This window comes from Nannospalax galili, unplaced genomic scaffold (genome assembly GCF_000622305.1).
Source record: "Nannospalax galili isolate Female #2095 unplaced genomic scaffold, S.galili_v1.0 scaffold180, whole genome shotgun sequence".
NCBI classification, from domain to species: Eukaryota; Metazoa; Chordata; class Mammalia; order Rodentia; family Spalacidae; genus Nannospalax; species Nannospalax galili.
In genome coordinates, this window is record NW_008348199.1 from 3,289,884 (window position 1) to 3,316,247 (window position 26,364).

The 26,364-nt window shown below is 53.8% G+C and overlaps 1 protein-coding gene across 2 annotated transcripts; it reads left to right on the plus strand.

The window, feature by feature from the left end:
- The first annotated feature begins 3,647 nt into the window (after positions 1-3,647).
- On the plus strand, positions 3,648-24,950 carry LOC103743445 (NADH-cytochrome b5 reductase 3). 2 transcript variants are annotated; one of them, XM_029569141.1, is made up of 10 exons: positions 3,696-3,801; positions 7,863-8,090; positions 12,508-12,639; positions 17,108-17,180; positions 17,453-17,559; positions 18,275-18,404; positions 18,870-18,953; positions 19,128-19,213; positions 20,620-20,719; positions 23,929-24,950. In XM_029569141.1, the coding sequence occupies exons 3-10, from the start codon at positions 12,556-12,558 to the stop codon at positions 24,099-24,101; spliced, it is 837 nt and encodes a 278-aa protein (XP_029425001.1). In that variant the 5' UTR covers positions 3,696-3,801; positions 7,863-8,090; positions 12,508-12,555; the 3' UTR covers positions 24,102-24,950. The 2 variants fall into 2 exon arrangements, with proteins under 2 accessions (XP_008842979.2, XP_029425001.1); XM_008844757.3 differs by lacking the exon at positions 7,863-8,090 and having other exon boundaries at positions 3,648-3,801.
- Positions 24,951-26,364: the final 1,414 nt, after the last annotated feature.

Genomic DNA, 26,364 nt, shown 5'->3' on the forward strand with positions numbered 1-26,364 from the left:
TTCCAGATATAATAATAGGAATGAAATCTTTGTGCTTTGGATTTGAAAGGGTGCCAGTGGGCTGCATTATTCCTGTGTAAGAGAAACACTTCAGTAACAAATAAGGACCGTGACCATGGTAACTTCAGGTAGAAAAACAGCAATAAAGAGGCTCATCCAGATAGGATGAGCTGGGCAGTCAACAACCATGTTAAGGAAGGCAGTAATGAGGGCTGGGGAGATGGCTTGGAGGGTAACAGTGCCTGCTATGCATGAAAGTCCAAGCTCGAATCCTCAGTACCCATGTGTCCTAGTTTGTTTCTCCATTGCTGTGACAAAACACTCTGACCAATACCAACTTGGGGAGGAAAGGGTTTATTCAGCTTACATCTCCTGGGTCACAGTTCATCAGGGAGCCCAAAGTAGGAACTCAGGGCAGGAATCTGGAGGCAGGAGCTGGAGCACAGGCCATGGAGGAACGTTGCTCACTGGCTTGCTCCCTTTGCCCAGACTCAGCCTGCTTTCTTATACAACATAGGCCCACATGCCCACAGGTGGCAGTGCCCACAGTGGGCTGGGCCCTCCCACATCACTCAATAATCAAGAAGATGCCCCACAGACGTGGCCACAGGCCAGTCCTATGGAGGCAATTCCTCAATTGAGGCTCCCTCAACCCAGGTGTGTCAAATTGACACTAAAGCTCGGTGGGGGGGTGTTGAATGAAAATGTCCCACATAGGCTCCAAATATTTGGATATTTTGTCCCCAGATGGTGGCACTGTTTTTGGAGGTCTTAGAAGGTGTGGCTATCCTGGAGGAAGCACATCACTGGGGGTGGGCTTAGGGGGTTCTTAAGCCTTGCCGGATCTCCAGTTGCTCTCTTGCTTCCTGTGCCTGCTGGAAGATGTAGAGCTCGGCTTCTGTTCCTCCTCCAGCCACCTCTGCTGCCATACCTCCTTGCCATGATGGACTAATTCCCCTGGAACATAAGCTCAAATAAACTCTTCCTTCTATAAGTTGCTTTGGTCAGTGTTTCTAGAAAGAGAAAAGTGACTAATATACCATGTAAAAACAGAGCGTGGCTGCCCATGCCTGTAACACCAGTATTGGGGGGTTAGAAACAGGAGGATCCTGTGAGCTCCCTGGCTAACTTCAGATTGAGTGATGGATTCTGTGTCAGGAAATAAGACAGAGAGTGATAGAGCCAGACACTGACAATCCTCCTCTGGTCTCTGTATGCACCTGTACACACAGGCACATACCACATGCACACAGCATACCATGTACACACAAAAGGCAGTAATGGGCCGAGGGAAAACTCAAATCCACCCTCTAGCTTCACCTGCTTTTAGTTACTTGTTTTTGGTCAATCATAAAAATCACTAACTCGGGTTGGAGAGTTGGCTCAGTGGTTAAGAGCACTGACTGCTCCTGCAAAAGACCTGGGTTCAGATCCCAGCACCCACATGGCAGCTAACAACTGTCCTAACTCCAGTTCCAGGGGATCTGATGACCTCTTCTCTCCTCCTTGGGCATTTCACAACATGGGTGCACTTAAACACATGCAGGCAATACACTCAATACACATAAAATATAAATAATAAATGAAATTTTTAAAAAATCACTAACTTTGGGCTCACTCAGCTGGTTTCCCCAGTAGTCTTATTGGAGGTAACACCTCTGACCAGTGGGGCACATTAATAACAGTGGCCTAGGTTACTTTTAGGTACATGTAGTGACCCTCCCTACCCCCACCACCAGCCCTTTTGAGACAAGGCCTCATTCTACAGACCAGACCGGCCTCCAACTTGTGAGCCTCCTGCTTCAGCCTCCTAGTGCTGAGATTACAAAGGAGGCATTGCCACACCCAGCCCTGAAATAACACTTAACTGATGTCAGATTCATCCTCATATTCAGTGGTGATCAGTCCCTCCCTTCACACTGTTCACCGTAGATCCTTTTTTTTTAAATTTATTATTTTTATTTTATGTGTATGTATGTATTGCTTGCATGTAGGGAAGTGCACCCTTCATGCAATGCCCTCAGAGGTCAGAAGAGGGTGTGGGATCCCCTAGAACTGGAATTACAGATAGTTGTTAGCTGCCATGTGGGTGCTAGGATCTGAATCTGGGTCTTCTGCCAGAACATTCAGTGTTCTTAACAACTGAGCCATCTCTCCAGCCCCCTAGATCTTTTTTACTTACTATTTTCTTTTATTTCTTTGAGACAGGGTCTCAATGTAGCCCAGGCTGACCTCGAACTCAGTAAGTAGCCACCTTGAAGTCCTTAACTTCCTGCCTCCATCACCTGAGTTCTGGGGTTGCAGGTGCGGACCATCATGCCTGGATATAGTACTCTACTTTCCCCTACTTAATGGCTCAAGTCTCTCCCTCACTCAGCCCCTGGGAACTCCTATTCTCCCTGAGAATCTCAGGTCATCCCTGTCCCTGTCTTGCCTCACTCCCTTGAGTCCCGAGATACCTCACTTCGATTTAGTATCACATCACTAAGCAGGTACCACCCATCTCAGCCTCCATAGCCTTACCCACCCCCCTATCTACACATTTTGTCCCCACCTTCAGGCTCTTTTAGGTTCGCTCTTCCAAAGGAACTTGGAAGCTGGTCTTCCCCTCTCTACCTGGTCAGGATCCCGGTTAATAACTCTTGGGTACCAAGAACTTATCTCATTACTGGATCACACACTTGGCAAGTGTTTATGGAGTACCTAGTGTGTGCTAGGCTCTGTACTCGGCTCCAGGCACGCAGGGAACTGACTGCAAAACAAGGTCCTGACTTGGGGAACACCGGCTTCCCTTTCACTAAGATGGGGGAGGGTTGAGCATGGATGCAGATAACCTTGAGTGAACAGGTGAGATAACTCAAGGGCCGTAAAGAACACTCTAGGGGTCCGAGAGTTGGCAAAGCGGTTGCTCTTCGAGACGACTAGGTTTCACTTCCCAGCACCACCCACATGGTAGCTAACTAGTTCCAGTTGGATAGACGCCCTCTTCTATCTTCTGGGGGCATTGCACGACACGGGTGCACTTACACACAGGTAATACACTCATAGACATAATTTTTTTTGAAAGACCACTCTGCACGTGGCGCGTTGGCGTGACAAGAGCAGGGTCAGAGCAGGCCTGGCTGCACTGGGGACATTTGAACCGTAATCCGGAGCAGACCCTGGCACACATGGGGATTTGCTCAGGCAGGGAAAGGCCGGTTCAAAGGCCGGCGGGGCGGGGCGGGGCTGCGGCCGGAACCTGCTGGCGGGTTCTGCTGGCCGCGCCTCGAGGGCAGGGAAAGGCCGGTTCAAAGGCCGGCGGGGCTGCGGCCGGAACCTGCTGGCGGGTTCTGCTGGCCGCGCCTCGAGGCGCGATCTGACGCCTGGTCTGCAGGACCAGCTCTGTGGGTTCCGAAGTCCGAAGGTCCGGAATTTTATTTTATAGCTTATCAAGATGGGGGCGCCATCTTGCGCCCTTTACGGGGTCAAGCCTAGGCCTGGGGGAGACCAGGCCACACAGCGGCGGCGCGAGAGCAGCCCTCCAGGCCCGGCCGAGGCCCTTACCGGGCCGCACCACCGACCTGTACAGCTCAGCGCACCGAAGGCCTCGTCCGGGCCCCGCAGGCCGGAAGTGGGCGTGGCACCATCTGGTCCCGCCCACCATCGCGCTCCTGACTGGCTCCGCGGCTCGGTCCCGCCCCCGAGGTGATGCGGCCTGGGCGGATCGTTGGGGGAGCGGCCGGCGGTGCCGCGACCGAGCCGGTGCATAGCGGTGCAGCCACCTTCTCCACCGCCGCCATGGGGGCCCAGCTGAGCACGGTAGGCGGCAGGGCCCGATCCCGGCTCCCCGCACCTCCACCCCGCCCCCCGCGCCGCGACCGGGCCGGCGGCTCCACCCGGCTGGGCCCTGTGAACCCGAGACTCTGGGGCCCGAGCCCGGGGCGGACCCTGGGGTGGGGGACGACCTTCCTGGGTGTGCCCCTGACTGTGTGGCCGGGCATGAGGGACGTGTATGCCTGCGTGAGTGGGCGTAACTTGGGAGACAGAAAGTTGGGATGACTGGGTCCGTAGGGGGTGTGAACTGCGTGCTCGAGTGCACACGTGGGGTTGTGTGACTGGGAAGTGTGCGCGTATGTGCCCTAGTGTGCACGTGAAGGGAGCGTGAAAATGTGTGGTTGGAGGAGCCAATAGGTGTGGATGTGAGTACTCGAGCGTATAAATAGTGAACAGGCATGAGCGATCATAGACGATCAGAGGGCTCGGGCGCATCTTCTTGCCACAGAAATGCTGGTAGCTGCCCAGATCCTTCTGTGCTGTCATTTTGATGCTGTCAGAGTTGGCTGGGGACCCGGCAGCCTGTGACAAATTGCTGTGACTCACACCACAGCAGTACTGTCCCTGGAGAGGTACCACTCAGCCTTGGCCACCAGCCCACAGCTTGAGGGAGCTGGGGCCTGTAGGTTCCAACGTCTACCCTCTTGCTATCACTCTGGGTTGGCCCAGGCCCCCTCCCCACCCCCTGAGGCCACCTCCTCTCCCTGATTTCCCAAGAGCACCCTTATGAAGTATGCCCCCCACACACACACCCTGGCCTTGAGATGCCCAGCTCCCTGGGTGTGGGAAGATTAAGCTAGCACCAACCTTGAAGGGAACCCTCCTCCCTGCAAGTTCCAGGCCTGGGGGTGGGGTGGGGGATAGGCTAAAAGCTCGAGTGAGTGTAGCCATCCCAGAATGCCAGGGGCGTTCTGCCCAAGGAGCAGCCTAGCCCAGGGCAAACCTATAGCATCACTCCAGGGTGACATCACCCCAGAATGACATCTGGGCAGTTTCCTCAGAGACTGCCCACTGCCTTCTGCCCTATCCTGCTTTCCAGGCCCTCCTTACCTCCTGGCCCATGTTGATGGGTTTCATGGCATCCCCAGCACCTGGCTGTCCCATGCATCCTTGTTAAGCTGACAGTGGTTTCCTGAGGGCAGCAGAGCCCTGTCTAGTAGTCAGGAGACCACCCACCCTTGGTCTTATCTGTCCAAGGGGTCCTAGGTATTACCCCGTCTTATGAACCCTGCTGGGGTCCCACTTGGCCCCCAATACCTATAGCATACCCAGTCTCCTATCCTGGAGGTCCATTCATTTGTGAGTGGTTGCTGGGCACTTGGTGAACCAGATGTCTTATCTGGACCATGCAGGCCCTGTGGGAGGCCTCCTGCATATACTGGAGGCCCCAGCCCAGATGGTACTTAAGTCTGCCAGCCATCTGGAAAGAACGTCGAGGGCCTGGCCTGCTGTCCTGCCTCTCTGCCTGTCTGTGAGTGTCCAGTGGACCCGACAGACCCATTCCCCCTGTAGAGTGTACAGGCCTTCCCACTGGCTCCTGGCAACTCCAAGCCTTGTTTGTGGCTTAGAACCCACAGGGGGTGGCTCAGCTATCCACCTGTCTGTCCTCTGGGGCTCCTTCCCCCACAGTCTGGATCCCAGCCTGGAGTCCCTCTGCTGCAGGACTTCCTCCACTTCCTCCCACTTAAAAAAAAAGAAAAAAAAAAAAAACAGGACCAGGAGGGCGGTGGTCACTTGGATCCTGGCAGCACAGCAGGCAAGTAGATGGTGGGTGAGTAGCTGGTAGGCAAGTGGGTAGTGGGCAGGTAAGCGAGTGAAGTGGTTGGTTTGTGTGAGCTCAGGTCAGGGAGCTGGCATGTGAGGGGCACCAGGCTTTCTGCCCACCTCCCCTACCTGGCCTGAGCAGAGTAACCTTCAAGGTCCTAGTGGGGAAATGCCAGAGCGGACAGGTGGGAAGGGTGTCCCTGTGGGTGAAGAGCAGGCTGTTGAGTCCCTCAGCTATGATGAGTGAGCTGGGGACTCTCCAGAGACCCTGGTACCCAGTTTGCTTCCACCCCCTCTCTGTGCTGTCAGAAAGAAGAGGCAAAGGTAGGCTCCTTGGTGTGGCAGAGTGTGGCCCACAGGACATCAGGTCAAGGCTTGGGAAGCAGCTTCCCTCAAGGTCTAGAAACTGACTAGAATCGGTGGGACGTTTTGTGTGTGTGTGTGTGTGTGTGTGTGTGTGTGTGTGTGTGTGTCCAGCTGAGGAGCTGAGCAGGGCCTTGTCCCCTGCCATCTGCCTCCTGTTTACTTGGCTACTGCTGGTGGGGGTAGGGTGGTACTGTGGACATGGGGGGCAGAGCCTGTTCATCCCATGCTGGTGAGGACAGTATACCCCACCCCAGCCCTTTTTGAGTCTGGTGAGGCCTCTGACTTGTGGAGACCAAGCCTAAACCTTCTACTGCTCTTGGCCTTGGTGCCCCTTCCCTGTGAGTGGGTCTTTCTTCCCCCGTAGCTGGGGTTTGTTAGCTAGGATGACTTGCCACAGTTGCCTCTTCAGATAGGATTTTTTGTACAGAAAAAGTTGACCTCTTCCCCTCTCAGTGGCCAGAACTGTCTCTGGGCTCAGGCTTGTCACCTGAGCCTGTGTTTCCTCATCTCTGATGGGAGTGGTGGTAGCAGCTGCCCATGCAGCCTGAAGGCTGAGGTAAGAGGGCAGTGCCGGCCAGGGCTGTTGGGAGCAAGTGGGAGGCGGGTCCTGCAGGTTCCTGCTCCTGGAGGCTGGGCTTTCTGAGCATGGTTTGTGTGAGCTCAGGTCAGGGAGCATGCTTCTGAGCATGCTCCAGGGCCAGAGGCAGGCTCCAAGGCCGGTAGGGCCGAGGCTTTGTAAGACAGATAGGATAGGCCAAGTCCTGCCTAGTCCAGGGAGCAGTCTGGGCTTTTGCCTATATTCTGAAAACTTCTATACAAAACAAAAAGTCAGAGAGACATGAGGGGTTTGGGGGAGGAATGTTGTCCCTTCACGAATTCATTCCACAAATATTTGCTGAGCGCCTCCTGTGCCAAGTGCTAGGAAAGTGGTAACCAGACAACCTCAAGTTACCTAGAGATGGAGAGCTGGCCAGTCAGCCCAGAGCCCCTAACACATGGGTGTCTTCCTAGGCTCCACCCTCAACACTGGACAGCACTGGTAGGCTTAGATTGAGTGAGGGTTGCGGGGCAATCCGTGCATAGAACCAAGTCCCAACCCCACCTTGGACTCCCCTGAGTGTCCTTTGTCAAATGGGGACACAGGAACAACTAACTGCACTTTTGTATTGTTACTTTTCTGTTGTGTTAATATACTGTGACCATGGATGGGGCTGAAGAGATGCGCCCCCCCCCCCAGGTAAGGGCACTGGCTGCTCATGCAGGGGACCAGGGTTGGGTTCCCAGCACCTACATGATGGCTAACAACCATCCATAACTCCAGTTCCAGGGGAATCCGATGCCCTCTTCTGGCCTCTGTAGGTATTGCATGACATGGGTGCACTTACATACATGCAGACAAATCACTTATGCACACAAAATAAAAAGAAATCTTTAAAAAAGATACCATGACCAAAAGAGTTTATTTCCAGAGGGCTAAAGTCCAAAGTGTTGGGGAAGGCATGGCTGCTGAGGGATCACATCTTAACCATAAACAGGAAGTGGGGTGAGGGTATACCCTCAAAGCTTGCCCCCGTGATGTATTTTCTTCAGCAAGGCTGTTCCTCTTCTGACAGCCAACTGGGGACCAAGAGTTCAAATGCATGAGCCTAAGGGGAACATTCCTCATTCAAAACACAACAGCAACCCTCTGTAGACGATCAGGAACAAACCCAGGTGCATGGGAGGCCAGGTGTAGTTGAGGGGCCTTCGGCTATAGTAAACCGTCATGTGCCCTGAAACCGTCCTGCTGGGGAAGATAAAATGGGGTGCACCCAGCACAGGTCCAGTTGGTGTACGGTATCATTGAGGCTTATTTCCAGGGCTCCCAAGAGTGGCTATTTATTGCAAATATGCCTCTGTTTACCTCCTTCCCCAAGCTGAGTGCTATATGGATACAGCTCCGCTGCCGTCTGTAGCAGAGGAATTGCCGGAATGGTCAAGGCTGTGAAAAGTCACCAAGGGCCTGGTTAGCCAGCTGGGCATGGCGTCTCAGGGAAGATTTGACCTTTGAGTTGTGCTCTGAAGGATGCATAGCAGTCTGCTGGTTGGATGTGTCCAGAAGCAAGGCATTTGGGGAGAAAGAAAACCACAAAGGCTGAAGTCAGGTGGGCTGATGTGGAGGGGGGCAGGGGAGGGTCTGGGGTCGGAGCGGCAGGACAGGTGCCTTGAGGAGTGGAGCAACCTGTTGGTTTGGGCGGCAGGGCCTTCCTGCAGGGGCAGGATATTGAGATCTGGGCTCTGGGCTATGACCAGGGCAGAGCAGGCACCTGTCCCTGAGGTGGGTCAGGAAGAGCAGAACTGGACTGGACCAGCCAGGAGTCAAATCCTGATTGCATTCACTGTTGCTTTTGTGACCTTAGCCAGTCACTTGCTGACTCTGAGAAAGTGTCTGTCTGGTGGCATGAATATGGTACTCAGGCTGCAGTATAACTTGGGGCAGGTTACCACCTTCTAGCCTGCCCTCTCCTGTAACCGTCACACTTATAGGAAAGGCTGAAGTGGGAATATAGTCTTGTCCTTGGAGCAGTGCCGGCTTGGGGTCGGTGTCTGCTGTTTGCTCTGTGCATAACCTTTTGAAGCCTCATCCACTTTCTTCTCTAGTCTCCCCTTCCTGAGTCCTAGGCTGGGGCTCAAACCTGGGTCTCCCTGACCTAACAGTCCATAGTTGTCAACTCTGTCCTTCAAAGAGCCTCAGGACAGAGGAGGTGCTTGCATGGTGCAGGGCACAGTGGGTAAGGCTCTGACTTGAGCACTATGGGCCTCAGCTGGCCCGTTTTAGGCCCTTGTGTCACATACCAGGGGCCTGTGAGGTGAGGCCTCAGCTGGGAGGGAGACATTTTATTCTAGGCCCAACAAAGGGCCTGTGATTCCCCAGAGAGCTTGAAGCTGCAGGGAGGGTTTCAGAGTGGGAGGGGATGTCAGGCTGGCTGTCCTTCCTGGTGGGGGCCCACACTTCTCAGGTTGCATACCCCACTGGGAACTGGGCCCCCAGCTTAGCTTCCTGCTCCCTGGGAGCGGGGCTTCATCCTGGGTATCACCTTCCTTCTGTAGACAGGACAAGAGGCCAAGCCAGAGTGCTCTCCACAACTGTTGGAGGCTGGGGAGTCCTGACTGGACTTTGAGGGAGGTGGGCAGAGGGGCTGGGCTCTTGATAGAATATGTTACTTTAAGAGATACAGCAGGGTCAGCAAGAGGGCTCAGCGGGTAAAAGTACTTGCCATGCCTTCTGATGAACTGAGTTTGATCCTTAGAGTTCACGGTGGAAGGAGAGAACCAAATCTGGAAAGCTGTCCTTTGACATCCACATGTGAACCGTGATATGTGTGCACATACACAAATACACATACACGCATACACACTAATAATAATAAAGTAAGATTTTAAGAAAAGGCTCCCACCAAGGTTGCAGAGGAGCCTCCATGTGTGCAGAGCACTTGGTTCTGAGCTGCCTTGCTGCCAAGGTGAAAAGGAAAATATTTGATAAGAAGAAAACACAGTCACTTAGCAGGAGAAGTCAGGGGGTCTAGGGAAGGTGAGTGGCCCAGCTTTGAGAGCCATCAGTTTATGGAAACTTTGCTTCCTCATCTCTGTCTGAACCTCGAGGATGCCCCACCCCAACACTTTATTTTGAAATAATTTGAGAGTCATTAAGGATGTTAACATTTGCTCTGTTTGCTTTCTACATATATCCAGTACCCTTCAGAGGCTGGATACGTGTACTTGTGTTAAGCTGTTTGAGAGTGCTTTGTCCCCCCGCCCTCCCCAGTACGTCGGTGTGTCTCCTTATACCAGGAACATCCATTTGCATGACCAGAGTAGAATCAGGCAGGTAACTGGACACATTTATCTACTCCACAGTCCTCCCAGTCACCAGATGTCTTAGCATTGTACTTTGAAGGAGTTGCCTGGCTTGGGATCTACTCTGACACCATTCGTTGCCTTCTGTCGTTCTTTTTTCTTTAGCCAGGGTCTCGTGTAGCCAGATTGACCCTGAACTCCCTATGCAGTCAAAGATGACTTTGATCCTGATCCCCCTGCCTCCGCCTGGGATTACAGACATGCATCACCATGCCCAGTTTATACAGTGCAGGGAGGGAACCCAGGGTGTCGTGCATGCTAAGCAAGCACTCTGTCAACTGAGCTACATCTCCAGCCTTGTTCTATGTCTTTGAAACAGAGTTCTGAAGTCCAAAGGCCGCTGTTACAATGTCATCAGGACTGAGTTCCCTTTGAACATCTGGGGAGGTCCTCATTACAGACTTGTGGGGTACATCATCCTACCCTCCACTTTCTTTTAGAAAGACATTTGTCATAGGACTTAGGGTCCCCTTATAATCCAAGTATTTGCATCTCAAGACCCTTGATGCAATTATATCTGTAAAGCCCCTGTTCCAAATAGGCCCACCACAGGCCGCAGAGATGGGACCTCCTTGCATGGTGCACCGTATGGGTGTCTCCCTCTGTGATGTGCACTGGTTGGGTTGGTATCCTGAAGCTTTTCTTGTTTCTGCCTGAGTCTCACCTGTGGTCTGGGTAGGTGAGGCTGCTAAGGGCCAGACTTGCAGGTGGCAAAGGGCAGCTCTGGCCAGATATCATGGGATTGGTCTGGCCTAGCCCTGGAGTGGGCGTTCCCCCCGACTTGTTTCCAGGCCACACAGCCACCATGATGTGGCTTATGAGCCCCATTTCACAGATTGAGAAACTGACTTGGCAAAACTGAATATGGCCCACAGGGCTGGCCACACAGCGAGGCAGGGTGAGGCCGGGGTTCCCTCTGCCAGGGTGCTCCTCCCATGCAGGGTGTTTTCTGGCCAGAAGATTGAGGTTCCTGTCCTATTAGTCACTTTTGTGACCAAAATATCTGACCAAAATAATTTTAGCAAGAGGAGACATGCTTTGACTTGTGGTTTCAGAGTTTCGGTCCTTCATGGTGGGGAAGCTGCGGCGGTGAGAGTAGGAGCCTGTGGCCAAGGCTGTTCACATAGCGGCTGACCAGGAAGCAGAGGGTGGAGCCAGGGACTGGGTGTAAACTTCAAAAGCCTGTCTGCACCAACCCACTTTTTCTGGCTAGGCCACACCTCTTAAAGGTTTCACAGCATCCCAAAACAGCTGCTACAAGCTTGGGGAACCAGTGCTCAACGTTGGAGTCTGTGGGGACTTTTAGATTTAAATTAACACCTGTGCCAGCTCCTGGGGTCTTGTTAGATGTGCAGACTTGGTAAGGAAAGGCCTCTCAGCCAATAGGAAGTGGCATGGACCTATATCCTAGAGCCTTGTCTGGAAGGTGGTGGACTTGGGTCCCCCAGCTCTGTGACTGTGGGTGAGTCGCTCTACCTTTCTGAGCTGGTAACTCTTCTATAAAGTGGTGGTGAGTTACTACCTGTGTGGCCACCAGTGTGGTGCCGGCATCCAGGTGGCTGCTGGCCTTGGAATCTGAGTGGTAGTCTCAGGACCCTGTAGATCACCTTGTCTGGGCCAGTTCAAAGAGGGGAAGGGACTTGCCCAGGGCCACACAGGAGAAGTACTCAGCACGGTACCTCAGCTGCCCACAGAGCTGAAGGCAGAGCCCAGCATCAGGGAAAGGCTCAGTTTACCCAACCTCACTGGCTTATTCTTGTAGCTCTGAGGGGAGCCAGGAGGAGAAAGTGGCCTTGGGAGAGTCTGAACCTGAGCTGTTGTTTGTGGACTAGGGTGTGGCTCAGATGGTACAGCACCTGCTTAGCATACTTGAAGTGCTTGGGGGGTGGAAGCTTGAGGATGAAGAGTTCAAGGTCAGCCTGGGCTACGTGAGATCCTCTCTCAAGAAAAGGGGAAAAAATAGAACTAGAGCTTGATGTCATTTACTAGGACCAGAGAAACTGACTCAAAGAAGAGACCGTGGATATGCAATGCAGCACTGAGATTAATTTTACTCTGAGCGTCCTAGCAGCTGAAGTGAAAATTAGCATGTGTTCAGATATATAGCTTATTTTATTTTTTTATTTATTTTGGTCTTTTTTAGAGACAGGGTCTTCCTGTAAACCCCAGCTGGCCTGGAACTTGTGACGTAGACCAGGCTGACCTTGAACACTCAGAGATCCTCCTGCCTCTGCCTCCCAAGTGCTGGAATTAAAGGCGTGTGCCATCATGCCCAGCACTCAGATATATAGTTTTCTGGTTTTTTTTGTCTTTTTGAGACAGGGTCTCCCTGTAGCCCCAGCTGACCTTGAACTTGCTGTGTAGACCAGGCTGGCCTCGAACTCACAGAGATCCATCTGCCTCTGCCTCCCGAGTGCTGGGATTAAAGGTGTGCATCACCACCCCCAGCTCAGATACATGATAGGTAGAGAGCGGGTGGGAGCGAGTGGGTGGATGAAGGCACCGAGGCACAGATGGAATTCTCAGCCAGATACAGATTTATTTCGCATGGGGCACCTTTCCCTCGGGGAAGGGAAAGATGTCAGGGAAGGGAAGTCGTCACCCAAAACGGAAAGGCTCCTTCCTGCTCCCGTGCTGACCTTGGGGTCTGCCTTGTTCTTGCAGTTGAGTCGGGTGGTCCTCTCCCCAGTCTGGTTCCTCTACAGCCTGTTCATGAAGCTGTTCCAGCGTTCCTTACCAGCCATCACCCTTGAGAATCCAGACATCAAGTACCCACTACGGCTCATCGACAAGGAGGTGACTGCCCCTCCCTGCCCCCAGCACCCCTTTGGTTCCTTGGTACCTGCTCTGCACCCCACCTATCTTCTGCCTATTTTGCAGCTGGAGAGAGTGAGGCAAGGCCCTGTCCCTTGCTAAGGCCATGGGGAATGGCAGAGGGACCCAGACCCTGGTCTCTATTGCATAAATTCTTTCCCTGAGGAGATGGAAACAAATGCTTGTTCTCTCCTGGTCAGGCACCATGGACAAACTAAAATGCCCTTCTACCAAAGTCTACATCTTGGGGAACCAGTGAGTTTATTGGGCTTAACTTACAGAGCATGGGTGACCCCCCAAAACTGCACTACCAAAACGCCTCACCTCAGTATGCTGCACAGGCGGAGCCCCCACTTCAGTTAACTCACTACTGTCTGTGTACTCAGTACCCCAGTGACCAGGAGACCAGGTGCAGTTAGGGCAGGATTACACACAGCTAGCTGGCAGGCGACCAGAATCTTAGGTGAGGGTCATTGACCCCCCCAGCCCCTCCTTCTGTGAGGGGCGTCTCTTGCAAGTTGCCATGGCCGCTCTGATTAAAATGATGGCTGTCATGCCCAGAGGCTAGTGCTATATGACTCCGACCACACTCCCTGTCCCATGGAAAGTCCCTTTGGGACTTTTGGGTGCATGGCCCCACTTATTTGCCAGGGAAACAGGTGAGAGAAGCTGAGTGCCCTGCCCCTTGGAGATAAGAAATTGTCCCTGCCCCGCCCTACTGTGGTAGGTACAGGCTGGACTCTGTGGGCCTGGTTGTTCACCTCTGACTGCCTTTGTAAAGTATGTCTCTGGTCCTCTGGTCAGGACCAGAGGCACCCTCCTCTCCCTGCCTCTGCTCCCTCCCCTCTCCTCTAGGCCCTCCTCCCTGCTCTATTTCTGGTCTTCCTGGCTGCTGCCAGAGGGTGTGTCAGGAAAACTGACTCAGGGAGCAGAGAATGAGGAGCCTCAGGCCCTGGGCCCTTGGGGTTGACCCTGTACTGTGGCTTAGTAGCAGGGTGAGGGGAGCTGACTGGACTCACGGCTATAAGTCCATGATGTCCCCAGAATGAGAGAAGACAGAAAGGAAGAATACAAAATAAAACCATACACCCTCCTATTGAGACGGCTCCAGCCTCCTGTGAGTCTTATGTGCATGTGGACACACACGTTTTCTTCTTACCAAATGAAATCCATGTTCTTATTTAGTTAGTTGGTTTTATAAGAGTTTTGCCTGCATGAATATAAGTGTATCACGTGTCTACAATGCCCATGGAGGCCAGAACAGGGTGGACCTGGAGTTATGGACATTAGTTAGCCACCATGTGGGTGCTGGGAACCAAACCCAGGTCCTCTGCAAGAGCAGCCAGTGCTTTTAACCGGTGAGCCGTCGCTCCAGTCTGAAATCCTCATTTTTTTTTTTGTTGTTTGTTTTGCTTTTGTGATAGGGTAGCCCCAGTTGGCCTAGAACTTGCTATGTAGACCAGGCTGGCCTCAATCTCACAGACATCCACCTGCCTCCCAGTGCTCAGATTAAAGGTATGTGCCATTGTGTAGGCCCTAAATCCTCATGGTTTGGGAAGGATTTTTTGTTTTTTGTTTTTTGGAGTCAGGTCCTCCCTGTGGTCCCAGCTGACCTGAAACTCTTTAGGTAGACCAGGCTGCCTCTGCCTCCCAAAATCCTCATTTTTAAAAAAAAAAATTTTATTTTTTGTTTTTATCTTGTGTGTATGCATGTATTGCCTGCATGTAGGTAAGTGCACCCGTGTCATGCAATGCCAGCGGAGGACAGAAGAGGCTGTTGGATGCCCTGGAACTGGAGTTATGGACAATTGTTAGCTGCCATGTGGGTGCTGGGATTCGAACACGGGTCTTCTGCAAGAACAGTGTTCTTAACTGCTGAGCCATATCTCCAGCCCAGTCCTCATGTTTTCAAATCCTCTTGTTTATTATCAGTTTATCAGTGGGCTTTTGGTATTGGTTTTTGTTTTGTTTTGATTTGTTTGGCAGTGTTGAAATTCAAACCTAGGGCCTTGGGCAAAGCACAGTGGCTTAGGGGGAGTGAGGGGAAGTACTCTGCACCCAGACACATCTTCAGGTTTCTTAGCCTTAAAAATTTTTTTTTCATATTTTCTTCTTTATTATCACTGCCTTTCAATTCTAGAAGGCAGGAGTTGTGAGTGCTCACGAAGTAGGAGTCCCCCTCCCCCACCTACCCGCCCACTGCAGCATCCCAGCCCCCTGCAGGGCCCCGCCCAAGGTCAGGGAGTATACATGCACACGCACACACACACACACACACACACACACACGTGACTCATGGGGGGGCTCGCGTCCTTGTGTGCAGGTGTACACATTCTTAGATGCCTTTGTTTTTTTTCACATTTTTTTTTTTTATGTATTCCAGGCTAGCCTTAAACTCTATGCAGAGGATTACCTTGAACCTGTAATCCTCCGCCTCTCCCTAGGATCCAAGGCATGTGCCACCATACCCGGCTCAGGTAGTTTGATAACCTGAAGCCTGGTTTTCTTTAATCCTTGTTCAATGAGGATAGGTTTTCTGGATGAACTCAAAGCCTCTTGGTGGACTGGAGAGATGGCTCAGCAGTTAAGAGTACAGACTGCTCTTATAGAAAAGCACCCACATGGTCACTAAGAACCATCTATCACTCCAGTTCCAGGGGATCTGATGCCCTCCTCTAGACTCTGAACACTGCATGTGCATGGTGCGCTTACATACATTAAGGCAAAACATTCATGCACATTAAAAAAGTTGTCTTATTTCAAATCTGGGTTGATGACATTTGGATGACCGTCCGGTGTTTTAGAAGGATGTCACACAAAGGACTCTCCTGTCCCCTTTGAGTGAGCATGCCTCAGGCCTGGAGTTCAGTGTCTGCCCCTCTCTGGTGCTGCTCTATCTGGGTCAGCAGCTGTTGGACCTTGCTTTGTGATCCTGCCAAGCTTACCCTTTGAGAGGCCGCTGAGGACATCAGTACTTCCTCCAAAAATTGCCTGAACAGTGGTGTCTGCCCTTGACCCTCAGGCCTAGTCAACAGTGCTGGACTCCGCCCCCCTGAGGCAGCATCTGCTGTAGTACAAAGGTTCTGGGAGGAAGGGTGGCCCAAGCTTTGTTCTAAGTGGTGCCCAGCTTGTCTTCCCAACATTTCTTTAGCTCCAGTGTCCCGGGATAGGGTTCTCCCCACCAACCAGCTGTCTTGTGCTAAGTTCCTGGTTCGAGGCCTTGCTTCTCAGACTAAGCTGAGATGGGAGAAGCCTGCCGTCCCTATCCAAGTGTTAGCGTTGCCCATCTGTGGGCCCTGGCCATTGTGTGGTTAGCCTGCGTGCCAGGAGCAGGGTTGGCAGTCAGAGCTCTGACCAAAACTCACTGTAACACTCACTGGTTACTAATTAAGACCCACTTATGGGGGATTCAGGGACTGATGTCTGCCCCTTTCTCAGGCTCTTAACTAGCCCCTACCCATCCCTAGAGGAGAAATGGCTGCCACAGCCTAGCTGTTGACCGTGCCCTGGTGCCAATCCGTGGAGGGAGCCTGACTTTGGACTCCTGACCATGGCCAGCCCTGGGACCTCCTGGGCAGTGGAGGCTGCTATGACTCATGGCCCTCCAAAGCCCAGCCTCAGCCACAACCACCCACTTCTTTTTTAAAAAAAAAAATTTATTATTTTTTACTTTATGTGTATGAGTGTATTGCCTGCATGTAGGTAAGTGCACCTGTGTCGTGCAGTGCCAGCGGAGGACAGAGGAGGCTGTCGGATCCCCTGGAACTGGAGTTACGGACAGTTGTTAGCTGCCATGTGGGTGCTGGGATTCGAACCCGGGCCTTCTGCAAGAACAACCAGTGTTCTCAACAGCTGAGCTATCTCTCCAGCCCCAGTAATTTCCATTTTATAAGTGTGTGTGTGTATATATAGAAAAACAGATGTAAACAGTTACTTTTTTTTTTATTCTTTAAGAAACAGATTGCTAACGAGAAGTGAGGTCATTGTTAAGACTATTTCTGACATTTTGGTTCAGGTCTTCTGTAAGAGCAACCAGTGTTCTTAACTGCTGAGCCATCTCTCCAGCCCCACAACCAGTGTTCTTAACCACTGAGCCATCTCCCCGGTCCCCCAACCACCCACTTCTCATAGGCTCCTGGATGCAGTTGACTTCCAGAACCTTCCCTCACTCCCTGGACCTGGGCCCACTTGGCCTTGTGAGTCCCTCCTGCCACCAGGCTGCTGCCACCACCTCCTGGAATGTTCTAAGTCACTTGGTGGTATCCCTTTGGGACCTTGTAATTCATTCGTGCTCTGACCACTCTGCTATGTGGCCCCCTCTCAGCCAGCAAGAGCAGATGCCCACCAGGCATGCTCATCCTCACACGTGGGCAATGGTGAGAACATCATCATCGCTTGGGGACATGGGGAGGGAGGGGTTCTGAGGTCCAGCAGCTCTGCCTCTTTGCAGGTCATCAGCCATGACACACGGCGCTTCCGCTTTGCCCTGCCTTCGCCCCAGCACATCCTGGGCCTCCCCATTGGTAAGTCTGCCCCACCCAGCCCAGGCAAGAGTGGGAGCCTGGCCTTGCAGTGTGGGCCTGTGGCACTGATAGTGATGCCAGCACAGGTGTGGAGACCACACTGAGATGTGTGTGGAGTCCCTGTGATGGGGCTGCGGGGGTGGGGGAGGGTAGTGGGAGCCAGGGCCAGCAGAGTTTGCAAGTGGGACAGGTGTAGGGCCCTGGCAAGTCAAGACCCAGTAGTCCCTTCGGAGACAGTCCCTGACCTAGAGTGACCCCTCACTGTCTTACAGGCCAGCACATCTACCTCTCGACTCGAATCGATGGGAACCTGGTCATTCGGCCCTACACCCCTGTCTCTAGTGATGACGACAAGGGTTTTGTGGACTTGGTTGTCAAGGTGGGCTCCCCAGGACATGGCTTCAGGGGTGAGGTGGGGTGCAGAGAGTTGCTTCCTGCTCAGGCAGCAGAGAAGGGGAGACCTGTTGCTGAATGGGTGTTGACCAGGTGAACCAGGAAGAGAGAGGCCCTCCGGGTGTAAAGGCCCAAGGTTAGAGGGTCTAAGAGCAGACAGCCAAAGTGCAGCGCCAGGGCTTACTGCACACACAGGCAGTGGGAGAGCCCGCGGGGCCAGGCAGAGCCTTTTCCCCATTCTCCAGCTTGCCTTCAAGGCTTGGCCCCTAGGAAGATGGCCCAGCTCTGGCCTGGCCACTGCTGTTCCTCTGTCCCCTTTTCCATAAACCAGTTGTACCCCAGGCTTCCCCTTTTCCAAGACTGTAATCCCACAGGGGCCAGGAAGGAAGTGGCTTTACGAGGGCTGTTTGTGTGACTGCTGGAGCATGCTGTACCAGGTAGGGAGGGCAGGGCCGAACTGCCACACAGCCTCCCTGTGTTGACAGATATGTGCATCTCCTGGCAGGAGGTGGGCACGGAGCAGAGGCTGGTGCAGCACTGACACAGCCCTCCAGCTGGTGGCCCTGTGTGGCAGGCAGATGCCTTGCTTTTTGGGGCATTAAGTAGAAGGCCTGAGTTTTGGTAGGCAAATGGGACCCCAGGTGAAATATTGGGGTGCCTAAGGCTAGGTGGGGACTTCAGGACACCCCTGTGGCTTGCAGGTTTATTTCAAGGACACCCATCCCAAGTTTCCAGCTGGAGGGAAGATGTCCCAGTATCTGGAAAACATGAAGATTGGAGACACCATTGAGTTCCGGGGTCCCAACGGGCTGCTGGTCTACCAGGGCAAAGGTGATTAGGGTAGCGGCCCTTGGAGGCTGGACAGGACTCAGAGAACTGGAGACTGGGGCCACTGGCCCTGAGGCTGCTGTGTCAGGGGGAGCTGGGGAGGGGCAGATGTTTCCCCCAGCCTTGGTCTTCAGCTGTTTAAAAGATCAGTAGCCGGCCCAGGGGCTGCCCCTGGCTGTGCATGGGGCCTAGGTTTCTTCTTAGGCTATCTCGTTTTGCTTACCCAGTGCCCCCAAGTAGCCAGCAAAGGCCTGAGTGTGAATTTCCCACCACTGGCCTCTGTTCTTCTCCACAAGAGGAGGCATTTGTGTAGGGTCCTGGATTCCTACCTTCCCCTCCTTGCCATCACCCCAACTGGCTGGGGCTGTGTGACATTTACCCTGCCCCGGACTCTAGGGGATAAAAGTGCTTCACCTGGAGCAGTGCTGCCTGAGGGCCCTGGCTCTACCTCACCCTCCCTCTTCCCAGGCAAGTTCGCCATTCGTGCTGACAAGAAGTCCAACCCTGTTGTCAGAACAGTGAAGTCTGTGGGCATGATCGCAGGAGGGACAGGTACAGGAGGGACCTGGCTGATGTGGTGGGTCAGGGTGTGGGTGTGGGTGTGGGAGGAAGCATACGGTAGGAGGGAGGTCAGGGGCCCATGCCTGGTGTCTCACACCTCACCTTGCTTGGGCTCCTGGTGTGCTCGAGCAGGTGCTCACCCAGTGTGGGGCCCCCGTTCTGTAGGCATCACCCCGATGCTCCAGGTGATCCGCGCCATCATGAAGGACCCAGATGACCACACTGTGTGCTACTTGCTCTTCGCCAACCAGGTTGGTGGACAGTCTCCCAAAACAGGCAGGTTCAGCTGTAGTGAGGAGGCTCTGGGGCCCGGACAGGCCCTGTACAAGGGTCTACATGGCTCTGCAGAGATGCTGGGGAGGTTGGATGGCTAGAAGGAGGGGCAGGCCAGGCATTCTGACAGTGGCAGGTAGGAGTGGCTACTGAGACAGGGCGCTGGGGTAGCGGGGCACCCTCCTACCCACCAGGCCCTTCTTCCAAACTTGGAGCTCCCATGACCTCCAGCAGAGTCTGGAACTCTGGAGGGGTGGGAGGACATTGGCCTGGGCCTGGGCTGGGAAGAGACGGAGGTGAGATACCCAGGGCGCTAGCCTGAAGGAGCTCCCTGAGCTAGATGGTGTCTGCAGGGTGGAGGCTTTTCTAAGCTCTGTGTAGCCTGAGATGGGTGGCCTGCCCTCTCTGTGCTCTACTTCCTCGGCAGAATAGTCTGGTGAAGCAAGTTGTCACCAGCCTTTCCAGGTTCCATATTTTGTGGCTGAGTATGTGAGATTTATGTGATATCTCTGGAGGAGGCCAAGCTGAGTCCCACCAGCCCCAGCAGTGTAAAGGGACCTGACACCCTGTGGTTCAGGTAATCTTGTCCCCAGGGTGCTTCTGGCCCAGCTCTGTATTACCCATCTGTGCAGCAGCATAGCCCAGCAAGAGAAGCTTGGTTCCCTACACAGCTGAGGGAATACCCTGAGGCCAGCAGAGGTCTTGACTAGGCCCAGCAGAAAGGGCCAGCTGATGCAGGCTGGTTGGTGGAAAGGGAAGGGGGGGTCAAACCCAGGGCCTTGCCCATGCTAAGTTCATGCTATGCCACTGAGCTACAGCCCGGCTGCTACTTGTTTGTTGTTCTTGGTGACAGAACACAGAGCCACCCTAGCCTTTGGTTTTCTGAGGCAGGGTCTTAGCTATGTATCTTAAGTTGGCTGTGAACTCACTCTCCAGTGCAGGCAGGTATTGAACTTGGGGATTCTTCTGTCCCAGCTTCTGAATGCTGAGGTTACAAGGCATGTGCTACCCCACCTGAACATAGACTCTGTTTATTTTTGAAAGAGGGTAGAGAGCTATGTAGTCCTTGCTGGCTTGGAACTCACTCCGTAGACCAGGATGGCATCGCACACACAGAGATCCACCTGCTTCAACCTCCTGAGTGATGGGGTGTGCCACCACCCCGTCACGAACTCCATTTGTAAGAAACCTGTGATTAGCTGCTTTGAGGGGCTCTGTAGGTAAGGTGCTAGAGAGGACGGATGTGCCACTGGGACTCCAGTGAGCTGCAGGGAACCTGAGCACTGCCACGTGGCATGGTGATCCACCCTTGGGCCTGTCGCTGATGAGGTCTGTGGGGCAGTCCCTGTGCCCACCCTCTGACCATGTGGCCTGTGCCCTGCAGTCCGAGAAGGACATCCTGCTGCGGCCTGAGCTGGAGGAACTGAGGAACGAACATTCCACCCGCTTCAAGCTCTGGTACACGGTGGACAAAGCCCCGGAAGGTGAGCACGGGGCCCGGCACGTGTGGGAGCTGCCAGTCCTCTGCGCTGAGCCTTCTGCCAGCCTCATTCAGCACCCACCGTGGCCTGTGCCAGGGCTGTATGGGACCTTGTCTCAGATGAGGCCCCAGAGCTCCGGAAGCAGTGCCCACATCCCACAGCAGAAGCCGCAGAGCCAGGCCCGGGACCACCTCTCTAACCCTTCCCAGCCCTGCACTGCCCACTGGATGGAGGAGGTCCACATTCGGTCCTTGGACCTGGGCTCACTCCGGGGTCAGCCCTTGGGGCAGCTGGTTTGGACCCCATAACAGCCTTTGCCTAATTTTGGGTTTTTCCAATCTGGCCACTTGCCCTGGGCAGGGTGAGTGTTCTGGTTGTCCTCACTCTGCTGTAGGCCAGATTCGTGGTGCTGTGGACCAAGCCCATGCCAGCAGGTCTGTGGAGTCTGCTCCCCCACAGCTATTTGCTCTGTCAGCTCAGGGAGGGCTCTGGTGAGCCTGGCAAGTTTCTCAATATATTGTTTCTTGAGCCTTGGGAGCCTCCTCCCTCTCCCTCCAGGAGGGGGTTTCAGGCCTAAGAAAGAGCTACAGGGCACATGCCAGCCAGCCAGGCCTTCTTAGCTGTGTTCTACAAGCTATGTTATGAGTCAGCAGGGCACTGGGTGTGGGTGTCAGAGTCCCTGCTCTCTTTCTCCTAAAGAAAGGGAGGAGTGAGAGATGGGTTGACGCCCTCCTGAAGCTTCCAATCAGGAAGAGGAAGCTGAAGAGAATGGTGGGGGGGGGGGCTGCTGACCCCTGATGGTGACCTGTGATAACCATCTCCCAGGGCTGGTCCCCTGACAGTAGGGCTAGAACCAGGATTTGGCATAATCTCCTGGTGTTTTTCCCTTGACTTATTACCACCCTGGCCCAAGAGTGAAAACTAGTGGCAGAATTGGAGATGGGAGGAGGAGGGGGCAGCCGGCCTCGGGGCCCAGAGACTAGGCCAGCAGTCCACACAAATGCTAGGTTTCCAAAGCCGCCTTCAGGACATGGATAAACAGTATCATAAAACACCTGGTGAGCCATGCCTCTGTGCTTGTCTACACTGGCCTGGCAGACAGCTTGTTCCCAGACAGTTGTCCCTCTGTCATCTATGCTCTGCCTTGTTCTAGAGGAATCCTAGGAAGCTTGCAGTGACTCATACACTGAGTCAGAGGAGGACAAGCGGGAGCTGGGAGTGAAGAAAACCAAGGGTGGGGCTTAGAATGGAGGCGGGGTGAGGCCTGCACAAAAACATGGACTGTGGTGCACATTTGCCACGCATAGGCCATACAGGTCACCCTGGGTTCTAGAACCCAAGGTCCAAGGGAGTTGTGCCCAGCTGCTTACGCCCATTGGCACCCATGAGCTGGAGGGCCTTGTTCAGTCGCAGTAGATTCTTCCCAGTCTCTGGTCTACTTGGTGGGACTGTTTGTTGTTGTTTTGTTTCGTTTTGAAACAGGCTCTCACTATATAGCCCTGGATGGCCTGGAACTCACTGTATAGACCAGACTCGCCTCAAAGTCACAGAGACCCACTTGCCCCTGCCCCCTGAGTGCTGGGATTAAAGACATGCACCACTGCCCCAAGTAGTCTCCTGGGACTGTATTGGCACCTCCTGCCCCCAGGAACCCATCGAGTAGATACCTAGGTGGTGCCTCCGTGTCAGCCAATGTCCTTTAAAAATTATTACTAATGGGACTGGAGAGATGGCTCAGCGGTTAAGATGGCTGCTTTTGTGAAATACCTGGGTTCAGATCCCAGCACCCACAGGGCAGCTAACAACTGTCCGTAACTTCAGTTCCTGGGGATTCAGCGCCCTCTTCTATCCTCTGGGGGCATTGCCTAATAGAGGTGCACTTACATACATGCAGGCAATACACTCATACACATAAAATAATTATTATTATTATGAGGATACATACAGCACATGTCAGAGGGGACTTGTGGAGACATTTCTCTCCAGCTTTACTTGGGTTCTGGGGATCAAGTGCAGATCTCCAGGCTGGGCTTGCATGGCAAACACTACCTATCACCCTGCCCCCATCATCGCCCAGCCGCCCAGTGTCCTTTTTACCGTGGGCTTCTGTGTTGTTTCTGTTGGTGTCGAGCCTCTCAGGCGGCTCATCTGGGTTACAGGGATAATCCTGGGTGTTGAGGACTGGCAGGACCGAGGGGCCTCCACCAGGTCTGGAGGAGCCCTGAGCCTTGGATAGAGCGAGCCTGAGTGGCGGGTATCAGTGGCCCAGCATCTCTCTGCTCTCCTGACACTTCTTGCCACCTCTCCCTGTTCACCTCCAAAATCAAGCTAGAGGATATGCACCCTGGTCCAGCTCAGGGGCTAGCCTGGGGCAGCATCCACAGGTATCTGGACCAAGATTGTTTCTCTGAGTAGCCTGAGCCAGCAGGTCAGTCCCTAGACCAGAGAACTCTGCAACCTCAGTGTGCTGACTTCCCCCAGGCCCCCACTGCGTTCCTGTTTCTGAAGGATTTTCTGTTTTGACTGGCCTTGAACTCATGTCAGTCCTCCTGCCTCAGCCTCCCAAGTTTTGGGATTACCATGTCTGTCTCATTCATTAAACTGCGTAACAGGTTCCTGCCAGGCATGTCTAGGCACCAGAATACAGCTGTGAACAAGCTCCTGCTTTCTGTGTGTTGACTCCCTGATGGGGGAGGAGTAAGCTTGTAGCTAGGGTGGAGGATGTCACCCTGACCAGCCTAGGCTGGGCAACTTAGAGAGACCAATGTCCCTACTTCATTGTGTGACCTTGAACAATTCTTCTGGGTCCTCTGGGCCTCAGTTTCCACATCTATAAAATGGATTCAATATCCCCTAACCTGGGCTGGGGGTGTGGCTCAGAGGAAGCACACTTGCATAGTGTGACTGAGTTGCATCCTAGCTCTGCAAGAATAAATCACCCTGAGGTGGTTGTGGAGGCTACAAGAAGAAGCAGGTTTTCAAACTGTTAAGTTGGGGTGAGGGAACCAGAAAGGTCTTGTGCTCTGACTGCTGGCTGTCCAGGCTGAAGCCACAGATTGGGTAGCAGGTGTGGGGTCAGAAGCAGGGTGGGTATGGGGGGGTCCACCTTTCCTTTTTGTCTGCTGAAATGGAAGGATGAGGGATGGACAAGGGGCTGCGGGTCAGGTGGGTGGTGGGTCACCCCTCGGCTCACCTGGTCTCTTGCTCCACAGTCTGGGACTACAGCCAGGGCTTCGTGAACGAGGAGATGATCAGGGACCACCTTCCACCCCCCAGGGAGGAGCCACTGATACTGATGTGTGGACCCCCGCCCATGATCCAGTTCGCCTGCTTGCCCAACCTGGAGAGTGTGGGCCACCCCAAGGAGCGCTGCTTCACCTTCTGATGGCCAGTCCTGGCCACTCCTGCCCGCTGCCCATGCGCTCAAATCGCCTGCCCCCCCCTTTCCTCTCTGCCAGTCTCCCTCACCTCTACCATCTGCCCACATCTGCACTGGGGCCTGGGTCCAGCCTGGCCTGCCCGGCCCTGGTCACACAGGCACACTGGCCCCTGAGGGGCTCCTCTGGGAACAGGGCTCTGTGCCATGTGGCCCCTGGCCACCTTCTACATAAGCGCCTGTCTGGCACTAACTAGCCATTACCAGAGATACCCCACAACCACCCGTTATACACACACACACACACACACACATACAGAGCTGCCTGTACCATGCCTACCCCCCCACCCCCATCATGGACCACAGTCAACAGAAAGGGAGGGCTAATGGTCACTATCCTGGGACCCCTGCCTGTCACCGCAACCACCTGCCTTAGGCCATGGCCTGCCCTCGGCTCCTGACACATTAGATAATGGCACCCAAAGGTTCTCTTGGGGGGCATGTCTGGAAGTGACAGACCACCCCCACTTCTGGCCAAGGGCCCCTGGGGCAGCACATGGGCCCTTCCGAGACCCCGTATCTCCCCCAATAGCCTTGGGCGCACTCCAAGTTAGCCCAGCAGTGACCCTTGGGGTCCTGGCTTGGACGGGTCCTGCCTACAGAACCACATCACTACTTTTGTTTATTCCTCCATCCCAAACCTCCCTCTTGCCTGGTCCCCAGCTGGGGGAGGTCCAAACAGTGCCTCCTGTCCGAGAGACAGACCTGGGGGCTGTGCGCTGCCTTGCGTGTCGGCCTCCTGCAGACCGGCTTTTTCAGTCATTTACAAGCAGAAAAGAGTTGAAGTAAAACTTTGCTAATTCTGACCCTTCTGGCTGTGTGGGGTGTTACCAGGATGAGCTGTATGGGCCAGCATGTATTTGATTTTGGATATACATTTGCATTGCCTGTTCAGAGCCTGGGAAGTGGGGAAGTATACAGGGGACCCTGCCCTGTCCTGTCTCCTTGCTGGTTAAAAGGACTACAGAGTGACTGGCATTTCACCTCAGGGCAGCTCTGTGAAAGGTGAAGTGGGGGAGCACTCTGGTCATTGCTTTTCCCTAGGTCACTGCCTCATGTCCGGGGAGGCCCTAAGATGCCCCATCACTGCATTTCCCTGCCCTGCTCCCCAGGTCTTGATTCTGCTGGGAAAGAGGCTAGACAGATCACATTTGTAAGCCGGCCACCTAGAGACATGAAGGGGGAGTGAGGGCTGTTCTTAAGATGAGGAGGTATCTGAGCTACACCAGTGGTCAGGACAGTCAGAACACGCAGCTTCAGAAGAACAAGAACAGGTGGTAGGTGGGGCTGGGAGACGGCTAGGTAAAATGCTTGCTGCACAAGCATTGGGACCCGAGTTCAGATACCCAGCACTGGGAGGCAGGGACAAGAGGATTCCAGGGGTCTGGCCAGGCAGGCTAGCCAGTTGGTGAGCTCCAGGTTCAGTGAGAGGCCCTGTTGAAGAATTGGGTGGAAAGGGGCTAGAGAGATGGCTCAAAAGTTAAGAGAACTGGCTGCACTTGCAGAGGACCCGGGTTCCGTTTCCCCATCCACAAGATGGGCAAGTGATTCTCTGCTCTCCTGGCCTTGAGGCTCATTTAGGGTGCTAGAGTGGCCCCTTTGCTCGGGGATGTGAACTTGGGGTGGGGGAGGCTTCACTTCCTGACACACAGAATTAAGAAAAAAATCAAGTTCCAAGCCATTAAGAACTTGTAAGAAGAAAGGGATTATGGCTGAGTGACACGTAGAGCATCAGCAACATGTGGAAGTTTTCAGAAGAGGGTGCCAGCCAGGCTGGCCAGAGTGACTGGGAACTTCCCACCCTGAATGCTGCTGGACTCTGGCTCCAAGCGAGGCTTCCTAGGAGACTCCGGGCCAGTTGCCAAGCAAGGGGGAACGAAAGACCCACCTGTCCACCAGATCCACCTGAAGGAGATGTTGGGAAGCCAGTAGGGGATGCTGCCTCTGACAGCTTTACTCCGGTCCCCACCCTGTGTGCCGGAGATTCCCAACACCAGAATTCGATGATCTCATTACCCCAATGCACTGCCGTAAAACACGGCGGAAAGAAGCCCCCCCCCCAAAAAAAAAGCACACGCCGGTCATCCCAGCACTTGGGAGGGGGTAAGGGGGGGTGTTTGAAGCCAGCCTCTGCTACAGGGAGACGTTTTAACAACTTTGAACTCTTGGGACTGGAGAGATGGTTCAGCGGTTAAGAGCACTGGCTGCTCTT

Excerpts from the sequence above, each read along its gene's own strand:
- LOC103743445 (XM_008844757.3), top strand. The coding sequence starts at position 3,691 with ATGCGGCCTGGGCGGATCGTTGGGGGAGCGGCCGGCGGTGCCGCGACC. Across the intron at positions 18,405-18,869 it reads GCTGGTCTACCAGGGCAAAG|GCAAGTTCGCCATTCGTGCT; the intron begins GTGATTAGGGTA and ends CCCTCTTCCCAG. Across the intron at positions 20,720-23,928 it reads GGTGGACAAAGCCCCGGAAG|TCTGGGACTACAGCCAGGGC; the intron begins GTGAGCACGGGG and ends CTTGCTCCACAG.